The 17580-nt window shown below is 41.1% G+C and overlaps 1 protein-coding gene across 3 annotated transcripts in view; it reads left to right on the top strand.

Moving 5' to 3' along the window:
• The window catches only part of plppr5b (phospholipid phosphatase related 5b), a 116719-nt gene that overhangs the window by 3443 nt on the left and 95696 nt on the right, over positions 1-17580 (top strand). For all 3 annotated transcript variants that reach the window (XM_029698416.1, XM_029698434.1, XM_029698409.1), the window contains exon 2: positions 5336-5432. In XM_029698416.1, coding sequence (XP_029554276.1) covers positions 5364-5432 — 69 coding nt within the window. In that variant the 5' untranslated portion in view covers positions 5336-5363. The remainder of the gene's footprint in view (positions 1-5335; positions 5433-17580) is intronic.

Genomic DNA, 17580 nt, shown 5'->3' with positions numbered 1-17580 from the left:
GCACTTGTTGTATGCTTTTCCTTCCCTCTGTGGTCCAACTCATCTCAAACCATCTCAGTTGGATTGAGGTCAGATGATTGTGGGGATCAGGTCATCTGATGCAGCACTCCATCACTCTCCTTCTTGGTCAAATAGCCCTTGCACAGCTTGGAGGTGTGTTGGGTCATTGTCCTGTTGAAAAACAAATGATAGTCCCACTAAGCGCAAACCAGATGGGATGGCGTATCAATGCAGAATGCTGTGGTAGCCATGCTCGTTAAGTGTGCCCTGAATTCAAAATTAATCACAGACAGTGTCACCAGCAAAGCACCCCCACACCATCACACCACCTCCTCCATGCTTAACGGTGGGAACCACACATGCAGAGATCATCCGTTCACGTACTCTGCATCTCACAAAGACACAGTGGTTGGGACCACAAATCTCAAATTTGGACTCATAAGACCAAAGGACAGATTTCCACCGGTCTAATGTCCATTGCTCGTGTTTCTTGGCTCAAGCAAGTCTTTTTTTGTTATTGGTGTCCTTTAATAAGTGGTTTCTTTGCAGCAATTCGACTATGAATGCCTGATTCACACAGTAACTCTAATGAACTTATCCTCTGCAGCAGAGGTAACTCTAAGTCTTCCTTTACTGTGGCGGTCCTCATGAGAGCCAGTTTCATCATAGTGCTTGATGGTTTTTGTGACTGCACTTGAAGAAACGTAACATTTTTTGGACATTTTCCGGATTGACTGGCCTTCATGTCTTAAGGTAATGATGGACTGTCATTTCTCTTTGCTTATTTGAGCTGTTCTTGCCATAATATGGACTTTTCCCAAATATGGACTTTTCCCAAATAGGGCTATCTTCTGAATACCACCCCTACCTTGTCACAACACAACTGATTGGCTCAAACGCATTAAGAAGGAAAGAAGTTCCACATATTAAAACCTCTTGAGACTCTCATCCCGTTAGCGGGATCATTTTCCAGCGAAAAACTCCTAGCGACATTAGCATAACGAAATTCTATATTTTTTTTTTTTCAAATATAGGACTGTCACATATCGTTTTATAGATACACCTCTCTTGAATCGACCCTCATTGTCCGATTTCAAAAAGGCTTTACAGGAAAAACACAATATTAGATTATGTTAGAGGAGTACATGATAAAAGTAGCATCATATGAATTTTCCGACCAAGCACATGCATCACATATAACCAAAAAACAGCTAAATGCAGCACTAACCTTTTACGAACTTCATCAGATGACACACCTAGGACATCATGTTACACACAGCATGCAATCTTTTGTTCAATAAAGGTCATATTTCTATATAAAAACAGCATTTTACATCGGCACCTGACGTTGACTAACTATTTTCCCATAAAATGCGTCCCGGGAAACAGTGCTACAATTTTATAAATTACTATTTGAAAATATATATTTTTTTATATTGTCAATCTAAGATTTATAGATGAATATCGCTTGAAAACACCCGTCATAACAGATTTTAAATTAACTTTACAGGGTAATCACACTTTGAGATAAAAGGGGATGCGATACTCAGAAAATGAGCTAGAAAGCCTAGCTCGTCACCATCTTGGAACAATCGCACATCACATCTGATCTTGTATAATATTGCCAATAATCCCTCACCTTTAGTTGTCTTCATCAGAAAGCACTTCCAGGCATCCCAGGTCCACGACAAATGTATTTTCGGTCGAAAAAGTCCATCCTTTATGTTCCATTAGCTTGCTGTTGTTAGCGCGTCAGAAGGCTGTAACCAAATGTTGATACGGGCGCGGGACATGGCTAACGAAAAATGACTTTTTTCCCTCCTTTAGGTTCGTTCAAACATGTCAAACGTTGTATAACATTAATCTTCAGGGCCTGTTTCAACAAGAGAGCCAATAAGATTCGAGTGGGACGATTTCATTGTGTTTCAAAACGTTTCCAAAGGTGGGGGCAGACACGGCCGCCGACGTCACAATGCTGATGGCCCTCCTACTGTGACCAATTGCCACATCGTCTCAAAACACTTTGTAAAGACTGGGGACATCTAGTGGAAGCACTGGAAAGTGCTCAATTATCATTTTTTCACGTTGTGAATTACAGGGAAGGCTGTGAAGTCGAGTCCACAATTCAGAATCCCACTTCCTGGTTCAATCGGTCTCGGGGTTTTGACTGCCATACGAGTTCTGTTATACTCACAGACACCATTCAAACAGTTTTAGAAACTTTAGGGTGTTTTCTATCCATATAACATAAGTATATGCATGTCCTAGCTTCTGAGTTTGATTAGTAGGCCGTTGAAAATGGGAACGAATTTTTTCCAAAATGCGCTGTGGCGCCCCCAGTGGTAGGATATACGCAAGAGGTTAACTTTTAACAAGGCACTCCTGTTAATTGAAATGCATTCCAGGTGACTACCTCATGAAGCTGGTTGAGAGAATGCCAATAGTGTGCAAAGCTGTCATCAAGACAAAGGGTGGCCACTTAGAATCTAAAATATATTTTGATTTGTTTAAAACTTTTTTGGTTACTACATGATTCCATATGTGTTATTTCATAGTTGTGATGTTTTCACTACTGTTCTACAACTTAGAAAATAGTAAAAATAAAGAAAAACCCTGAGTTGGCGTGTCCAAACTTTCGACTGGTACTGTATATTTTAAATTCAATAATTAAATACAGTACTGTATGTAAAAATGTTCATTTTATATTTTAGTCATTTAGCAGATGCTCATATCCAGAGCGACTTACATTCATCATAAGATAGCTAGGTGAGACAATATATCACAGTCAAATATACATACTACAAACATTCCATTCCAGCTAAACAATGAATATAGCATTTTGCAAAAGAAAACACATTTTAATACACACCTAAAATATATTATTTAAAATCTGAGAACAGTCATATTTTCACATATATAAAGGTACCCATAAGCAGTGGTGCAAATTTGGTTTTAGAAGTGGGGGGGACATCATAATAATATTTATTTATATATATATATATATATATATATATATATTTTTTGTTTTGTTTTGTTTATCCAGTCTGATTAACACTCCAAATAGTCTACCTGACCACTCGGAGGCGTCTGCATGGTCCTAAAGCACACCGTTGCCTTGTTTTGTATCACATTCCAATGATAAAACTGGGGACAAAAATGCAATTACAGAATGTGGGAGGGACATGTCCCCCCTGTACCCAGTGAAAGTTGTGCCCCTGCCCATAAGCAATCATTTCAGATGGAAAAACACAAATGTGAAAAATGTGAAATAAACTCCTGAATTGTTCATGCCAATCCCTTATTTATTTCTTTACCAAAACAGGGGCAGGGAAAACACATTGTTATTGTTTCTACTGCTGATTGCTATTTTAATGTTTAGACTGTTAACATGTCTTCATATTTGACACAATACTTTTTCCTGACAGCAAGGTGAACATAACAAATATGCCTAAGAATGATCAGTTCTGCCTAGAAGGCACTGCGTGTTTAGAGATATCTACTAATAATGTGCTTTTATGACACAATGGAATAAGACCCTTATACTGTATCTCAAACACGATGGGAAAAAAACTACACTAGATCTGGGAGTTGTTTAATCTCTAGAGATTGAGATAACTTTCTACCTAAAGCTAGGTGATAAAACACGAGAAGATCAATGATCAGGGTGCCGTGGAAATGGATTAAAGACTGCCACGAACTGAGATACAGAAGCTCGAGGTAGATGGAAACACCATAATAACTCAAGGCTAAAACGTACAGCTCTCCCTGGTGAGGTGAGAGTTTGTGTCCCAAATTGAACCCTTTTCCCAGGCTTCTCATGACAAAAACTCCAGTGATCAATACAATAATAATCTTGCTCAAAATGGAATTCTTCCTTCAGCATAAGTGGCCTTTCAGAACCAGACAAAAGTTTTGTCTGAGGAGAACACTTTTTCCCACCTTGACTGTTCCGAAAGTACATAGCATTTGAAACCGGGGTACACCACACACCCACTCTGTCTGCATTAGCAGTGCACTGCAAAACAAAACTATCTGCTCACACATTGTTTCTGGGCTGGTCAGGGCCCGGTTTATTTTGGGAAACCAGGCCCTGGTCTGGTCTGATCTCTTCTGGTATGATCTGGTCTGATGTACTTAGCTGTTGCCTTCTGACATAAAAGACAAGTAAACAATACCTCCTCTTTAAAGAGCAAGGTTTGGCCCACCACATACAGTAGAAGCAGAAAATGTTTAAACAATAAGGAGACAGTTGTTAAGAATAGCATAGTTATGGAAGGGTCCTGGAATAGACTGAATCACAATGATTCCCCATCTCATTCTGAGCTGGTAGTTACTGGAGTATGTATTCCTTCTCATCTGCTGTGGAATTAGAATCAGGTCTCTGATTTTAGATGTACCGTGTTTGTCTGCTCGGTTAATATGCATAACATCACAGAGGGTATCGAGATGCATGCTGCACACTCAAGCACAGGGCCAAGGTTAAAAATGTAATGCCCCAGAGGCAAAGCACAGTGATTCACTCTAAGTTTGTTGGACTTAAATCCATCCTTAATTGGTTGAAAATGGTCAGTGTTATGTTAAGTTCAATTTAACATTTGTTCATTCAATTCACATCACTCATATGAAGGTGGTTTATACCTGTAACAATTGTAGCCTGATTGTGTAGACAGTGTTTCAAGACAGTGTTTCTTCTAGACAGTGTTTCTTTGAGCTACTAAACCAAACAAATACATTTCTCTCTCTCTCTCTCTCTTTCTCTCATGAGAAGTTGAACACGAGGTTATTCACTGAAATATGTTGTACATCATAAACATGTCCCTGTATATGACAGACACTTTTCAGCTATCTCCCCAATGCCCCCTTGTGGTAATGAATATGATAGCAATGTATAGCCTGCTAAGGACCAGAATAATGTGTAATCCTGTCAAAAGCTCATATAGAGAATAAATATAACATCATATAAACTCATGCCAAACATTTAGAATGAGTACATTGAAAAAAAATTGAAATCTGTGAGAAAATAAGTGAGATGACCTGTACTTGGCCTGCAATCTTAAAGTGTCTCAGAGTAGGAGTGCTGATCTAGGATAAGTTGTAACTTTTTGATCATAATTAATACAGGACTTCTATTCTTAGTTGTTTTATGAATACGGCCCCAGGTTTCTAAAGGAGGAAAACCTTTTGTTTTCTATGATGGTAGTGATAACGTGTCAAAGATTGTTTACAGGCTCCATCTAGTGGTTGACTGTAGTAGTTGTAAATAAAACTTTAGGCACCATATATACAGTTTTCGAATGGAACTCTAATTAGTGTCCCTTTGTATACAATTTTACAGTTAATGCCACATTTTGGTGTACGGAAACATGCCTGCAGTCGCAGAAAGATGGGAGCCAAGAGATAAGAGGAAATTCTTCACTTACCTGCTTGTGGAGGTAGGATTGTATTATTATGAATAATTGTTCCCTTACAGAAAAAAATCCCATGATTTCTGCATGTTAACACATGTGATCTTGTGTGAGAACATGTGAGAACATGATCTCATGTTAAATAAATGTGACAACATGGGGATGTAAAATGTCAACATGTTATACCATGAAACTACACGTGACATTTCACATGTAAAATCATGTGAAAACATGTTTTTGGAACATTTCACGTGACGTTTCACATGTTAAAATGTATTTTGGGAATCATGTGAAACCATGTGTGTTTAGAAAACTTCACACTTGTGAAATTTCACATGTGAAATTATCTGCAAACGTGTTTTTGGAACACTTCACATGAGATATTGAGGCGATTTGATTATCTGGCGCGGGTTTCCCCGGTGGGAGGAGTTGGCACCGGGTGAAAAGTGATTGATTTTGGAACCAGGCTGCCTCCCTGGAAATGTTTTTCTCAATTTGTATTTATTTATATTTATTTTCCACTCAGAAACAATTGCATTGTTTTCCAGGGAGTCTTGGGTTCCATAAAATCATTAAAAACATACACATCACATAAAAGTTGACTCTAAAAACACACCATACACAGATGCATATCCATTAGCACACATTCAAAAGCACAGCTAAAATCACAGTAAGAGCCAGGTTCCCCGTTCAAAGCCAACGGCGAAGTCGGCTCAAAACAAAAGTGACGTAGGTTAAGCACATGGAGTATCGAGTCGAATTCTGTGTTTTTACATGCAAAAGTGATTGCTTTTGATAAATACGCTTTATCTTCCTTCTCAATGAAAACTAGTTCGAAATTTCTAACATACAACTTCTCTTTTCCATAAAATATATGTTTCTGAAGGATGCACCATGCTGCCTTGTTCACAACATGACCGAGCAGTGCAGATTGCTGTTCCATATGAGAAGGGTGTACCTCCCTCACATATTTAGTTTCATGTTGCTTTACATGTTGTCACATGTTGTCACATTAACTTCACATAAGATCCCATTAGTTCACATGTGAAACACATGATCACGTGAAATTCATGTTGTTTTTCCATAAGGGCAAGGACCATGTTAGCATTTTTGTAAGATGTTCTCAAGACATTTGTTTACCAGTCATCAGGACCTCACGTGATGGCCTCAGATGGTCCCAAAACATTATAAGTAATGAAATGGTATTGAGTTTTAAAGTAAGTAGTATGCTGTTCATCTAAATTTGAACACACAACCTCTGGATTCAAGGTGTGCTGATCTTTCTGCTGTTCTGCAGTCTGTAGCATTCCTCTACACATTCGTTACCTATAATACATCTCTGCACATAGCTAAAGAGTGCCATCTGCACTGCTATTTTAGTTAGCACTTAATCTGACTATTCTCTCATCATTGATTTCCTTGACCTATTTCAGAAATTTCACCGTTCTCTGTATAGTTTAATGTTGGCAGGCATATTATTCTGTTTCAATGTTACTCCTGAATCGCAATAGTTTTTCTTGAGTGTATTTTTAACCAAGCTGATATTTACTTAGAAGTCAAAAGTGTAGGAATACAGGTGAAACCAGCCATTGGCACAGACATGGTAGCAAAAATATCAAAATGCTGTGAACCAAGAGGTTGTGAGTTCAAAGCCCAGGTGAGGACGCATTGAATAATAATTACTGTATGAATAAACGTACGTCAAATATGTAGGATGAAACACTGTATGTTCAAAGCACTGTATGTATCATAATGACTCATTTCTGCCACATGTGAAGTGTTCCAAAAACACATGAATTCACATGTGAAATGTTCCAAAAATATATGTTTTCATATGTAAAATGTCACGTGAAGTGTCTCCGAAAACAAATATTTTCGCGTGAATTCGTGTTTTTTCTGTCAGGGTTATACTGTTTATTTTCTGTTAATTGGAGCGATTGTGAATCTAAATGAATTCCTAACAACTTCAGCTCCATCTTGAAAATATTTCCTCTTCATTTCATTTCCTGTACCCTTAGGAAACACTGAACACAATAAACACAATGATGTAGCCTTGAACTTCTCAGTTTTACTTAGAGATGTAACTCATCTCTACACATATTTATGCGGGAAAATGAGGAGACGGGATATGTGAGAATGTCACAGCAAATTAACTGAGCTGGCTCTGCGGGTTATTAACGCTGTGATTTTCACCTGCAGAATACGTAAGGCTGTTTAATCACGACTCTATTAGCATTACATGTTCTCTGAAAGAACATCATCATCATCATAATTGAACTCCACCAAAATCATCGGCCTAATCGTTTCACATTAGGTGTGAAATGAGCCTGCTCCTCTCTTCTCCTCCTCTCAATTTGCCAGAAGTGTGAACAATTATAGCCCACTTTGGCATCCTCACAAATGATTGAGACCCAACACAAACAGTTATTTACTAACAAAACCCACTTAAATTTCATCATGTTTACTGAGAGGAAAGTCCTATTGTGTACATTGATGACTAACCACCACAGTTTCTCCATAAATTGAAATGAAAGATATCATAGTTATTCACCAGTATCTATCAATCCAGTGGATCTTACTTCATCTATGCATCTTTGCCATGCATCAACTGTGCTTGGCATCTATAAATATGTCTGTGTACGTGTTTCAGTTACTCCCCAATACATATGAATTATGTGCATGTCATGCAAGGTTCCTGTCCGTAATTTGCCTATACTGTATAATGGCACACGTGTTTAATGTCATTTTAATGAAATAAGGAGACAAGGAAAGCATTAATGAGAAATGTCTCCACCGTCTGAGGAGATGTGAGTGTACTTTAGACCGGTGGGTAAAGACTGCCAACGTACCAATGCTGGGAGTAGGAGACTGACGTGCTGCAATACTACTGGGCCAACCAGGCTGGTGCTAGAAGGGAGCCTGTTTAGGGGCTGTTGAAGGTGTTGAGTTGTTCCTGTGTTCCTCTGAGGGGTTAGGCTGGGGATGTGTGGGAGAGAAGTGAACTGAAGGTCGTTGTCAACTCATAGATAGACCCACTCTTCCAGAAGCACAAGCCTTGTTGGTGCAGTAAATGCTGCACATCATTCTATCCCTGAGGCTTCACTCCTGTGGTCCTCTGAGGGGTTAGGGGGAGTGGGAGTGGGAGCAAAAGAGAGCCTAAGAGGTTGAAGCAGAGGCTGACTGGTCCCACTGCTCCTCTCCTCTCTCCCTCAGCCCAGACGGAAGAACAGAAACAACACATAACAGTCCTGGCTCTGGAGAGAGAGTCTGCCCCCTCAACACATGGTTGAGGGGGCAGAAGTCTGACAGTCACATATTTTCTATTTTCTTTAGAGTGACTGCCTTTAAAATAAACTAATCCCTTTGAAAATGGCCTATATGGCATCGATATGAGTCAGAAACAGTTATTCTAGTGTCAAAATGGACTAACAAGTGTAAATACAATAATTTTGGTCATAAAGTCTTGTCTAAAACGGAGATGGGAACATCTGTGCGTCACAATGGGTAAATTATGGTTGGGTTTTGAATTGATGATGTCCATTTGCCCATTAACATGTGGTGAACAACTGCAGTGACTTGCTCTCTATCCAATAGCATAATGAGACAGACCTGCCGCAGCCCGACTTAGTTTACATAAGACAACACATTGCACCTTTTTTTACTTGAGAATACTGCACCAAACACCTTAGTTTGATGTCAAATTGTGCAACTAAAACATCTTCGGCAAAAACGTCAAAATAATTTACAGAAGCAATCAATCAATCAGATTCCAAACACTCCACCATGACCAAGACCAAAGAGCTCTCCAAGGATGTCAGGGACAAGATTTCTTGAGTTATCTAAGATTCATTCTGGGGATTGGGATGCATTGAAATAGGCTACTGCCTCTACAGTGTCTCATGGGGGACAAACATCATTAACCAAACGTGGAATCGGTTAGAATACACACCTCCAAGCCCAAATGTTATTTTTCTAATGAACAACAGAAAAACCCATGTGCCAAAGCTGCTTGGATGTTGGAGATGAGCATATTGCTTTCTCTGCTTTTCCTTGCGTTTATTGTAGGTTATTGTTATCACCTAAACTGTGGACACCATGCCTGGTTATTATCTCAGAAACATTCCATTAACTATTTGTATATATTCAGAAATGCTGGCCTCTGACGAACTTGCATACAGTACATTCAGGGCATTCACACCCAATGTACTTTAGCAGCTTACATTTGAAGTGTTGAATCTGCCAGTACAGAAGAACACAGGGGCCCTCTCCCAGACAACGTAGTACCAAGTCTCTCTGGGCTCTCAGTAGCACAGCTTGGCCTATTTAATACACTAGATCATCACAGTCCTCCATCAACTTAAGGGCTCCCTGAAAGCTCCACACAGCTCTCCTCCTCGATTCCTTTTGTAAAAGACACCACAGAGGCCAATCCTCTCCCACTAGCTCCCAACTCACTCCGTCAGCAGCCTAACTCCACTCGGGCAGAAAGCACTTCAAAAGAGAAGGATACAAGAGATGGCCCAGGAGGTCCACGCCAGTGACAGTCTTTCTATCTCTCTCTCTCTCAAATTTTATTTGTTACATATGCCGAATACTAAAGGTGAAATGCTTACTTACAAGATCTTAACAAACAATGCAGTTCTAAAAAAATAGAATTAATAAAATATTTACTAAATAAACTAAAGTACTTTTTTTTATTTTTTAAAGTAACACAATAAAATAACAATAACGAGGCTATATACAGGGGGTACCGGTATTGAGGCAATGTGCGGGGGTACAGGTTAATCGAGGTAATTTGTACATGTAGGTAGGGGTAAAGTGGCTATGCATAGAGAATAAACAGCGAGTAGCAGCAGTTTAAAAACAAAGGGGGGGATGAATTATTCAGCAGTCGTATGGCTTGGGGGTAGAAGCTGTTGGGGGTAGAAGTTGTTGAGGAGCCTTTTGGACCTAGACTGGAGTCTTTGACAATTTTTGGGCCTTCCTCTGACACTGCCTAGTATATAGGTCCTGGATGGCAGGAAGCTTGGCCCCAGTGATGTACTGGGTTGTACCCACTAGCGTCTGTAGCGCGTTACGGTTGGATGCTCTCGATGGTGCAGCTGTAGGTCTTTTTACGGATGTGCGGACCCATGCCGCATCTTTTCAGTCTCCCAAGGGGGGAAAGGGCGTTGTTGTGCACTCTTCACGGCTGTCTTGGTGGGTTTGGACCATGATAGTTTGTTGGTGATGTGGACACCAAGAAACGTGAAACTCTGGACCTGCTCCACTACAGCCCCATCGATGTGAATGGAGGCGTGATCGGCCCTCCTTTTCCTGTAGTCCACGATCAGCTTCTTTGTCTTGCTCACGTTGATGGAGAGGTTGCTGTCCTGGCACTACACTGCTAGGTCTCTGACCTCCTCCCTATAGGCTGTCTCATTGTTGTTGGTGATCAGGCTGTTGTGTTGTCAGCAAACTTAATTGTGGCGGAGGAATCGTGCTTGGCCACACAGTCGTGGGTGAACAGGGAGTACAGTAGGGGACTGAGCACGCACGCTTGAGGGGCCCCTGTGTTGAGGATCAGCGTGGCATACAGTGGGGGAAAAAAGTATTTGATCCCCTGCTGATTTTGTACATTTGCCCACTGATAAAGAAAGGATCAGTCTATAATTTTAATGGTAGGTTTATTTGAACAGTGAGAGACAGAATAACACAAAAAAAATCCAGAAAAACGCATGTGAAAAATGTTATAAATTGATTGGCATTTTAATGAGGGAAATAAGTATTTGACCCCCTCTCAATCAGAAAGATTTCTGGCTCCCAGGTGTCTTTTATACAGGTAATGAGCTGAGATTAGGAGCACACTCTTAAAGGGAGTGCTCCTAACCGCAGCTTGTTACCTGTAAAAAAGACACCTGTCCACAGAAGCAATCAATCAATCAGATTCCAAACACTCCACCATGACCAAGACCAAAGAGCTCTCCAAGGATGTCAGGGACAAGATTGTAGACCTACACAAGGCTGGAATGGGCTACAAGACCATCGCCAAGCAGCTTGGTGAGCAGGTGACAACATTTGGTGCGATTATTCGCAAATGGAAGAAACACAAAAGAACTGTCAATATCCCTCTGCCTGGGGCTCCATGCAAGATCTCACCTCGTGGAGTTGCAATGGTCATGAGAACGGTGAGGAATCAACCCAGAACTACACGGGAGGATCTTGTCAATGATCTCAAGGCAGCTGGGACTATAGTCACCAAGAAAAAATTGGTTACACACTACGCCGTGAAGGACTGAAATCCTGCAGCGCCCGCAAGGTCCCCCTGCTCAAGAATACATATACAGGCCCGTCTGAAGTTTGCCAATGAACATCTGAATGACTCAGAGGACAACTGGTGAAAGTGTTGTAGTCAGATGAGACCAAAATGGAGCTCTTTGACATCAACTCAACTCGCCGTGTTTGGAGGAGGAGGAATGCTGCCTATGACCCCAAGAACACCATCTCCACCTTCAAACATGGAGGTGGAAACATTATGCTTTAGGGGTGTTTTTCTGCTAAGGGGACAGGACAACTTCACCGCATCAAAGGGACGATGGACGGGGCCATGTACCGTCAAATCTTGGGTGAGAACCTCCTTCCCTCAGCCAGGGCATTGAAAATGGGTCGTGGATGGGTATTCCAGCATGACAATGACCCAAAACACACGGCCAAGGCAACAAAGGAGTGGCTCAAGAAGAAGCCCATTAAGGTCCAGGAGTGGCCTAGCCAGTCTCCAGACCTTAATCCCATAGAAAATCTGTGGAGGGAGCTGAAGGTTCGAGTTGCCAAACGTCAGCCTCGAAACCTTAATGACTTGGAGAAGATCTGCAAAGAGGAGTGGGACAAAATCCCTCCTGAGATGTGTGCAAACCTGGTGGCCAACTACAAGAAACGTCTGACCGCTATGATTGCCAACAAGGGTTTTGCCACCAAGTACTAAATCATGTTTTGCAGATGGGTCAAATACTTATTTCCCTCATTAAAATGCTAATCATTTTATAACATTTTTGACATGCGTTTTTCTGGATTTTTTTGTTGTTTTTTTTGCTGTTCAAATAAACCTACTATTAAAATTATAGACTGATCATTTCTTTGTAAGTGGGCAAACGTACAAAATCAGTAGGGGATCAAATACTCTTTTTCCCCACTGTATGTGATTTTGCCTACCCTTACCACCTGGGGGCGGCCCGTCTGGAAGTCCAGGATCCAGTTGCAGAGGGAGGTGTTTAGTCCCAGGGTCCTTAGCTTAGTGATGAGCTTTGTGGGCACTATGGTGTTGTACGCTGAGCTGTAAATGAACAGCATTCTCACATACGTGTTACTTTTGTCCAGGTGGGAAAGGGCAGTGTGGAGTGCGATTGAGATTGCGTCATCTGTGCGTCTGTCTTGCTCACATCGGCTACGGAGAGCGTGATCACATGTCCGGAACAGCTGGTGCTCTCATGCAGCTTTAATGTTGCTTTCCTCGAAGCAAGCATAAAAGGCATTTAGCCCGTCTGGTAGGCTCGTGTCACTGGGCAGCTCGTGGCTGGGTTTCCCTTTGTAATCCGTAATAGTTTGCCAGCCCTGCCACATCCGACAAGTATCAGAGCCAGTGTAGTAGGTTTCAATCTTAGTCCTGTATTGACGCTTTACCTGTTTGATGGTTCGTCTGAGGGCATAGCAGGGTTAGTGTCCCGCTCATTGAAAGCAGAAGCTCTAGCCTTTAGCTCAGTGCGGATGTTTCCTGTAATACATGGCTTCTGGTTGGGATATGTACGTACGGTCACTGTAGGGATGACATCGTCAATGCACTTATTGATGAAGCTGGTGACAGAGGTGGTGAGTTGAGTTTGGTCTCTGAGGTGTTGAGTTGAGTTTGGTCTCTACACACAAAACAATGAGGGTTCCTTAAGGGGGATGGTTCTATGTGGAACCATAATGACTCAAAGAACCCTATGAGCTCTTCAATGTTTCTTTGCTATTTTAGTGATAATTAAAATGTAGGGGCAGCAGCTCATTCAGGTGGCCTAGTGGTTAGAGTGTTGGGCCAGTAACCAAAAGGTTGCTAGATCGAATCCCTGAGCTGACAAGGTAAAAATCTGTACTTCTGCCCCTGAACAACACAGTTAACCCACTGTTAACCCGCTAGGCTGTTATTCTAAATAAGATTTTGTTCTTAACTGACTTGCCTAGTTAAATAAAGGTAACATTATAAAACAAAAATACAAAAATATTCAAATATTTTGGGGTTCGGTGCAACCGTGAGTGAGTGTGTCATTTCAGTTTATCGAATGTGTTGTTTTATGCCGTTACATATTATATATGACTATGGCCAGTGATGGTGTCTTGTGAAAGATTTACATATGGCCTTGTGTCAATTGAGAATGGTTGACTAAATCAGTCAGTGGTTCTCAATTCTTCCCTCAGAGACCCCCAGCTGTTCCAGAGTTAGTGCACTAGATTCAACATCAATTTAACACAATAATAACAGCTAGGCTGACCAGAATAAAAAACCTGTATGGTTCTTCAAAAGGACCTACAAAGAACCTATCAGATTGATAAAGAATATTTATAGAACCATTCTCCATAAAAGTTCTATAAAGAACCATGAAAAAGGGTTCTATATAGCCCCAAAAAAGGTTGTAACCATAGCAGAACCCTTTTTTTGGTGCTATAATATAAAAAAAATGTAATGGTAATAGAACATTAGGAAAGTGTTCTTTATAGCACCATAAATGTTCCATTTAGAAACTTATAAGCATGGTTCTTTATAGAACCTTTAAAAAATTGTTCTATATAGCCACAAAAAGGGTTGTAACCATAACATAACCCTTTTTTTTGTTACTATAATAGAACCATTATAGAATCTTAAGAAAGGGTTCTTTATAGCACCATACAGGTTCCATTTAGAATCTTATGAGCATGGTTCTTTATAGAACCTTCAAAAAAGGGTTCTATGTAGCACCAAAAAGGATTCTGCTATGGTTACTAGTCAAACAACCCCTATCTGGTACAATTTTTTTAATTGTATTGTGTGTATACTCCAATTCTCTCTCTCTCTCTCTCTCAGGCTCTCTCTATGGTACTTGGGATCGCCATACGAAATGCTGTTGTTGTCAGTTTCTAATGATATGCCTAGTCATCTCTCTCTTGTTCTCTCTCTCTCTTTTTCTCTATGTATTTACAGTATATCCATCTCTCTCTCTCGCTCTCTCTCCCTCTCATTAATCTGGGTGTCGCAGTGGCAGACTAAGGCCTACTGGAATATACAATGGCGGTTTGCGATCCCAGAACAAGCAGAGAAACAATAGCTAGTAGATATTTGTAAATCGTCATGGCTATCAATTTCAAGTGGTGATCATCATTATGGAGGCCAGATTGTGCTACATCAGAGTACTGGGGCATTATGAACTCATAGAATCCTCCCCTGGAATGTGTGATTAGTGTGATGAATTAGGTGTTCAATGGAAATAATTTTTGCCAGGCTCTATCAACTCAGTTCAAATCATTTCAGATGGTGATTACTTTGATCATGATGAACATCATATTATGCCAATGGGTGTGATTCCCAGTGATTGCCTTCTAAACTCAATGTACACGTATGCTTAATGAATTAAGACAAGATGCTGAATATTTTATTGAATATTTTATTGTGATTCCATAAAAGAGGATCTTGCTTTATTTTAGTGTCTACGTGACAAGTAAATGTGTCCTCCTTTTTCATGTCAAGCATCAATGTGCCTTCAGAAAGTATTCCCATCCCTTGACTTTTTCCACATTTTGTTAAATTACAAAGTGGGATTAAAATGTATTTAATTGTCATTTTTTTGTCAACGAGTTACACAAAATACTCTAATGTCAAAGTGGAAGACATTATTTAACATAAATCATACACTAATATGTCTTGATTAGATAAGTATTCAACCCATTGAGTCAATACATGGCAGCGATTACAGCTGTCAGTCTTTCTGGGTATGTCTCTAGGAACTTTCCACCACCTGGATTGTACAACATTTCCACATTATTCTTTTCAAAATTCTTCAAGCTCTGTCAAATTGGTTGTTGATCATTGCTAGACAATGATTTTCAGGTCTTGCCAGAAATGTTCAAGCAGATTTAAGTCAAAACTGTAACTTGGCCACTCAGGAACATTCACTGTCTTCTTGGTAAGCAACTCCAGTGTAGATTTGGCATTCTGTTGTAGGTTATTGTCCTGCTGAAAGGTGACTTAATCTCCCAGTGTCTGGTGGAAAGCAGACGGAACCAGGTTTTCCTCTAGGATTTTGCCTGTGCTTAGCCACATTCCGTTTCTTAAACTCCCAAGTCCTTAATGAGCATACCTATAATATGATACAGCCACCACTATGCTTGAAAATATGGAGAGTGGAGAGTGGTACTCAGTAATGCATTATTTGTCTCATGCACTGAATACAACAGGTGTAGACCTTACAGTGAAATACTTACTTACAAGCCCTTAACCAACAATGCAGTTTTAAGAAAAATACCTACAAAAAATAAGAAATGAAAGTAACAAATAATTAAAAACCAGCAGTAAAATAACAATAGCAAGGCTATATACAGGGGGTACTTACAGGGGGTACCGGTACAGAGTCAATGTGTGGGGGCACCAGTTAGTCGAGGTAATTGACGTAATATGTACATGTAGGTAGAGTTATTAAACTATGCATAGATAATAAACAGAGATTAGCAGCAGAGTAAAAGGGGGGGGGGGCAATGCAAATAGTCTGGGTAGCCGTTTGATTAGATGCTCAGGAGTCTTATGGCTTGGGGGTAGAAGCTGTTTAGAAGCCTCTTGGACCTAGACTTGGCGCTCCGGTACCACTTACCGTGCGGTAGCAGGGAGAATAGTCTATGACTAGGGTGGCTGGAGGTTTTGACAATTTTTAGGGCCTTCCTCTGACACCGCCTGGTATAGAGGTCCTGGATGGCAGGTAGCTTGGCCCCAGTGATGTACTAAGCCGTTCGCACTACCCTCTGTAGTGCCTTGCAGTCGGAGGCCGAGCAGTTGCCATGCCAGGCAGTGATGAAACCAGTCAGGATGGTCTCGATGGTGCATCTGTAGAACCTTTTGAGGATCTGAGGACCCATGCCAAATCTTTTCAGTCTCCTGAATAGGTTTTGTCGTCCCCTCTTCACGACTGTCTTGGTGTGCTTGGATGTTGTTAGTTTGTTGGTGATGTGGACACCAAGGAACTTGAAGCTCTCAACCTGCTCCACTACAGCCCTGTTGATGAGAATGGGGGTGTGCTCGGTCCTCCTTTTCCTGTAGTCCACAATCATCTCCTTTGTCTTGCTCACGTTGAGGGAGAGGTTGTTGTCCTGGCACCACACAGCCAGGTCTCTGACCTCCTCCCTATAGGCTGTCTTGTTGTTGACGGTGATCAGGCCTACCACTGTTGTGTCATCGGCAAACTTAATGATGGTGTTGGAGTCGTGCCTGGCTATGCAGTCATGAGTGAACAGGGAGTACAGGAGGGGACTGAGCACGCACCCCTGAGGGGCCCTGTGTTGAGGATCAGCGTGGCAGATGTGTTTTTACCTACCCTTACCACCTGGGGGCGGCCCGTCAGGAAGCCCAGGATCCAGTTGCAGAGTGAGGTGTTTAGTCCCAGGATCCTTAGCTTAGTGATGAGTTTTGAGGGCACTATGGTGTTGAAGGGTGAGCTGTAGTCAATAAATAGCATTCTCACATAGGTGTTCCTTTTGTCCAGGTGTGAAAGGGCAGTGTGGAGTGCAATAGAGATTGCATCATCTGTGGATCTGTTGGGGCGGTATGCAAATTTGAGTAGTTCTAGGGTTTCTGGGATAATGGTGTTGATGTGAGCCATGACCAGCCTTTCAAAGCACTTCATGGCTACAGACGTGAGTGCTACAGGTCGGTAGTCATACAGGCAGGTTACCTTAGTGTTCTTGGACACAGGGACTTTAGTGCCTTGTTGCAAACAATATGTTTATTCTGTACAGGCTTCCTTCTTTTCACTCTGTCAGTTGGGTTAGTATTGTGGAGTAACTACAATGTTGTTGATCCATCCTCAGTTTTGTCCTATCACAACCATTAAACTCTGTAACTGTTTTAAAGTTACCATTGGCGTCATGGTGAAATCCCAGAGTGGTTTCCTTCCTCTCTGGCAACTGAGTTAGGAAGGACACC

The sequence above is a fragment of the Salmo trutta genome, chromosome 2 (assembly GCF_901001165.1).
Source record: "Salmo trutta chromosome 2, fSalTru1.1, whole genome shotgun sequence".
NCBI lineage: Eukaryota > Metazoa > Chordata > Actinopteri > Salmoniformes > Salmonidae > Salmo > Salmo trutta.
The sequence above is the reverse complement of the archived record's forward strand: the minus strand, read 5'-3'. Positions and strand labels throughout refer to the sequence as shown.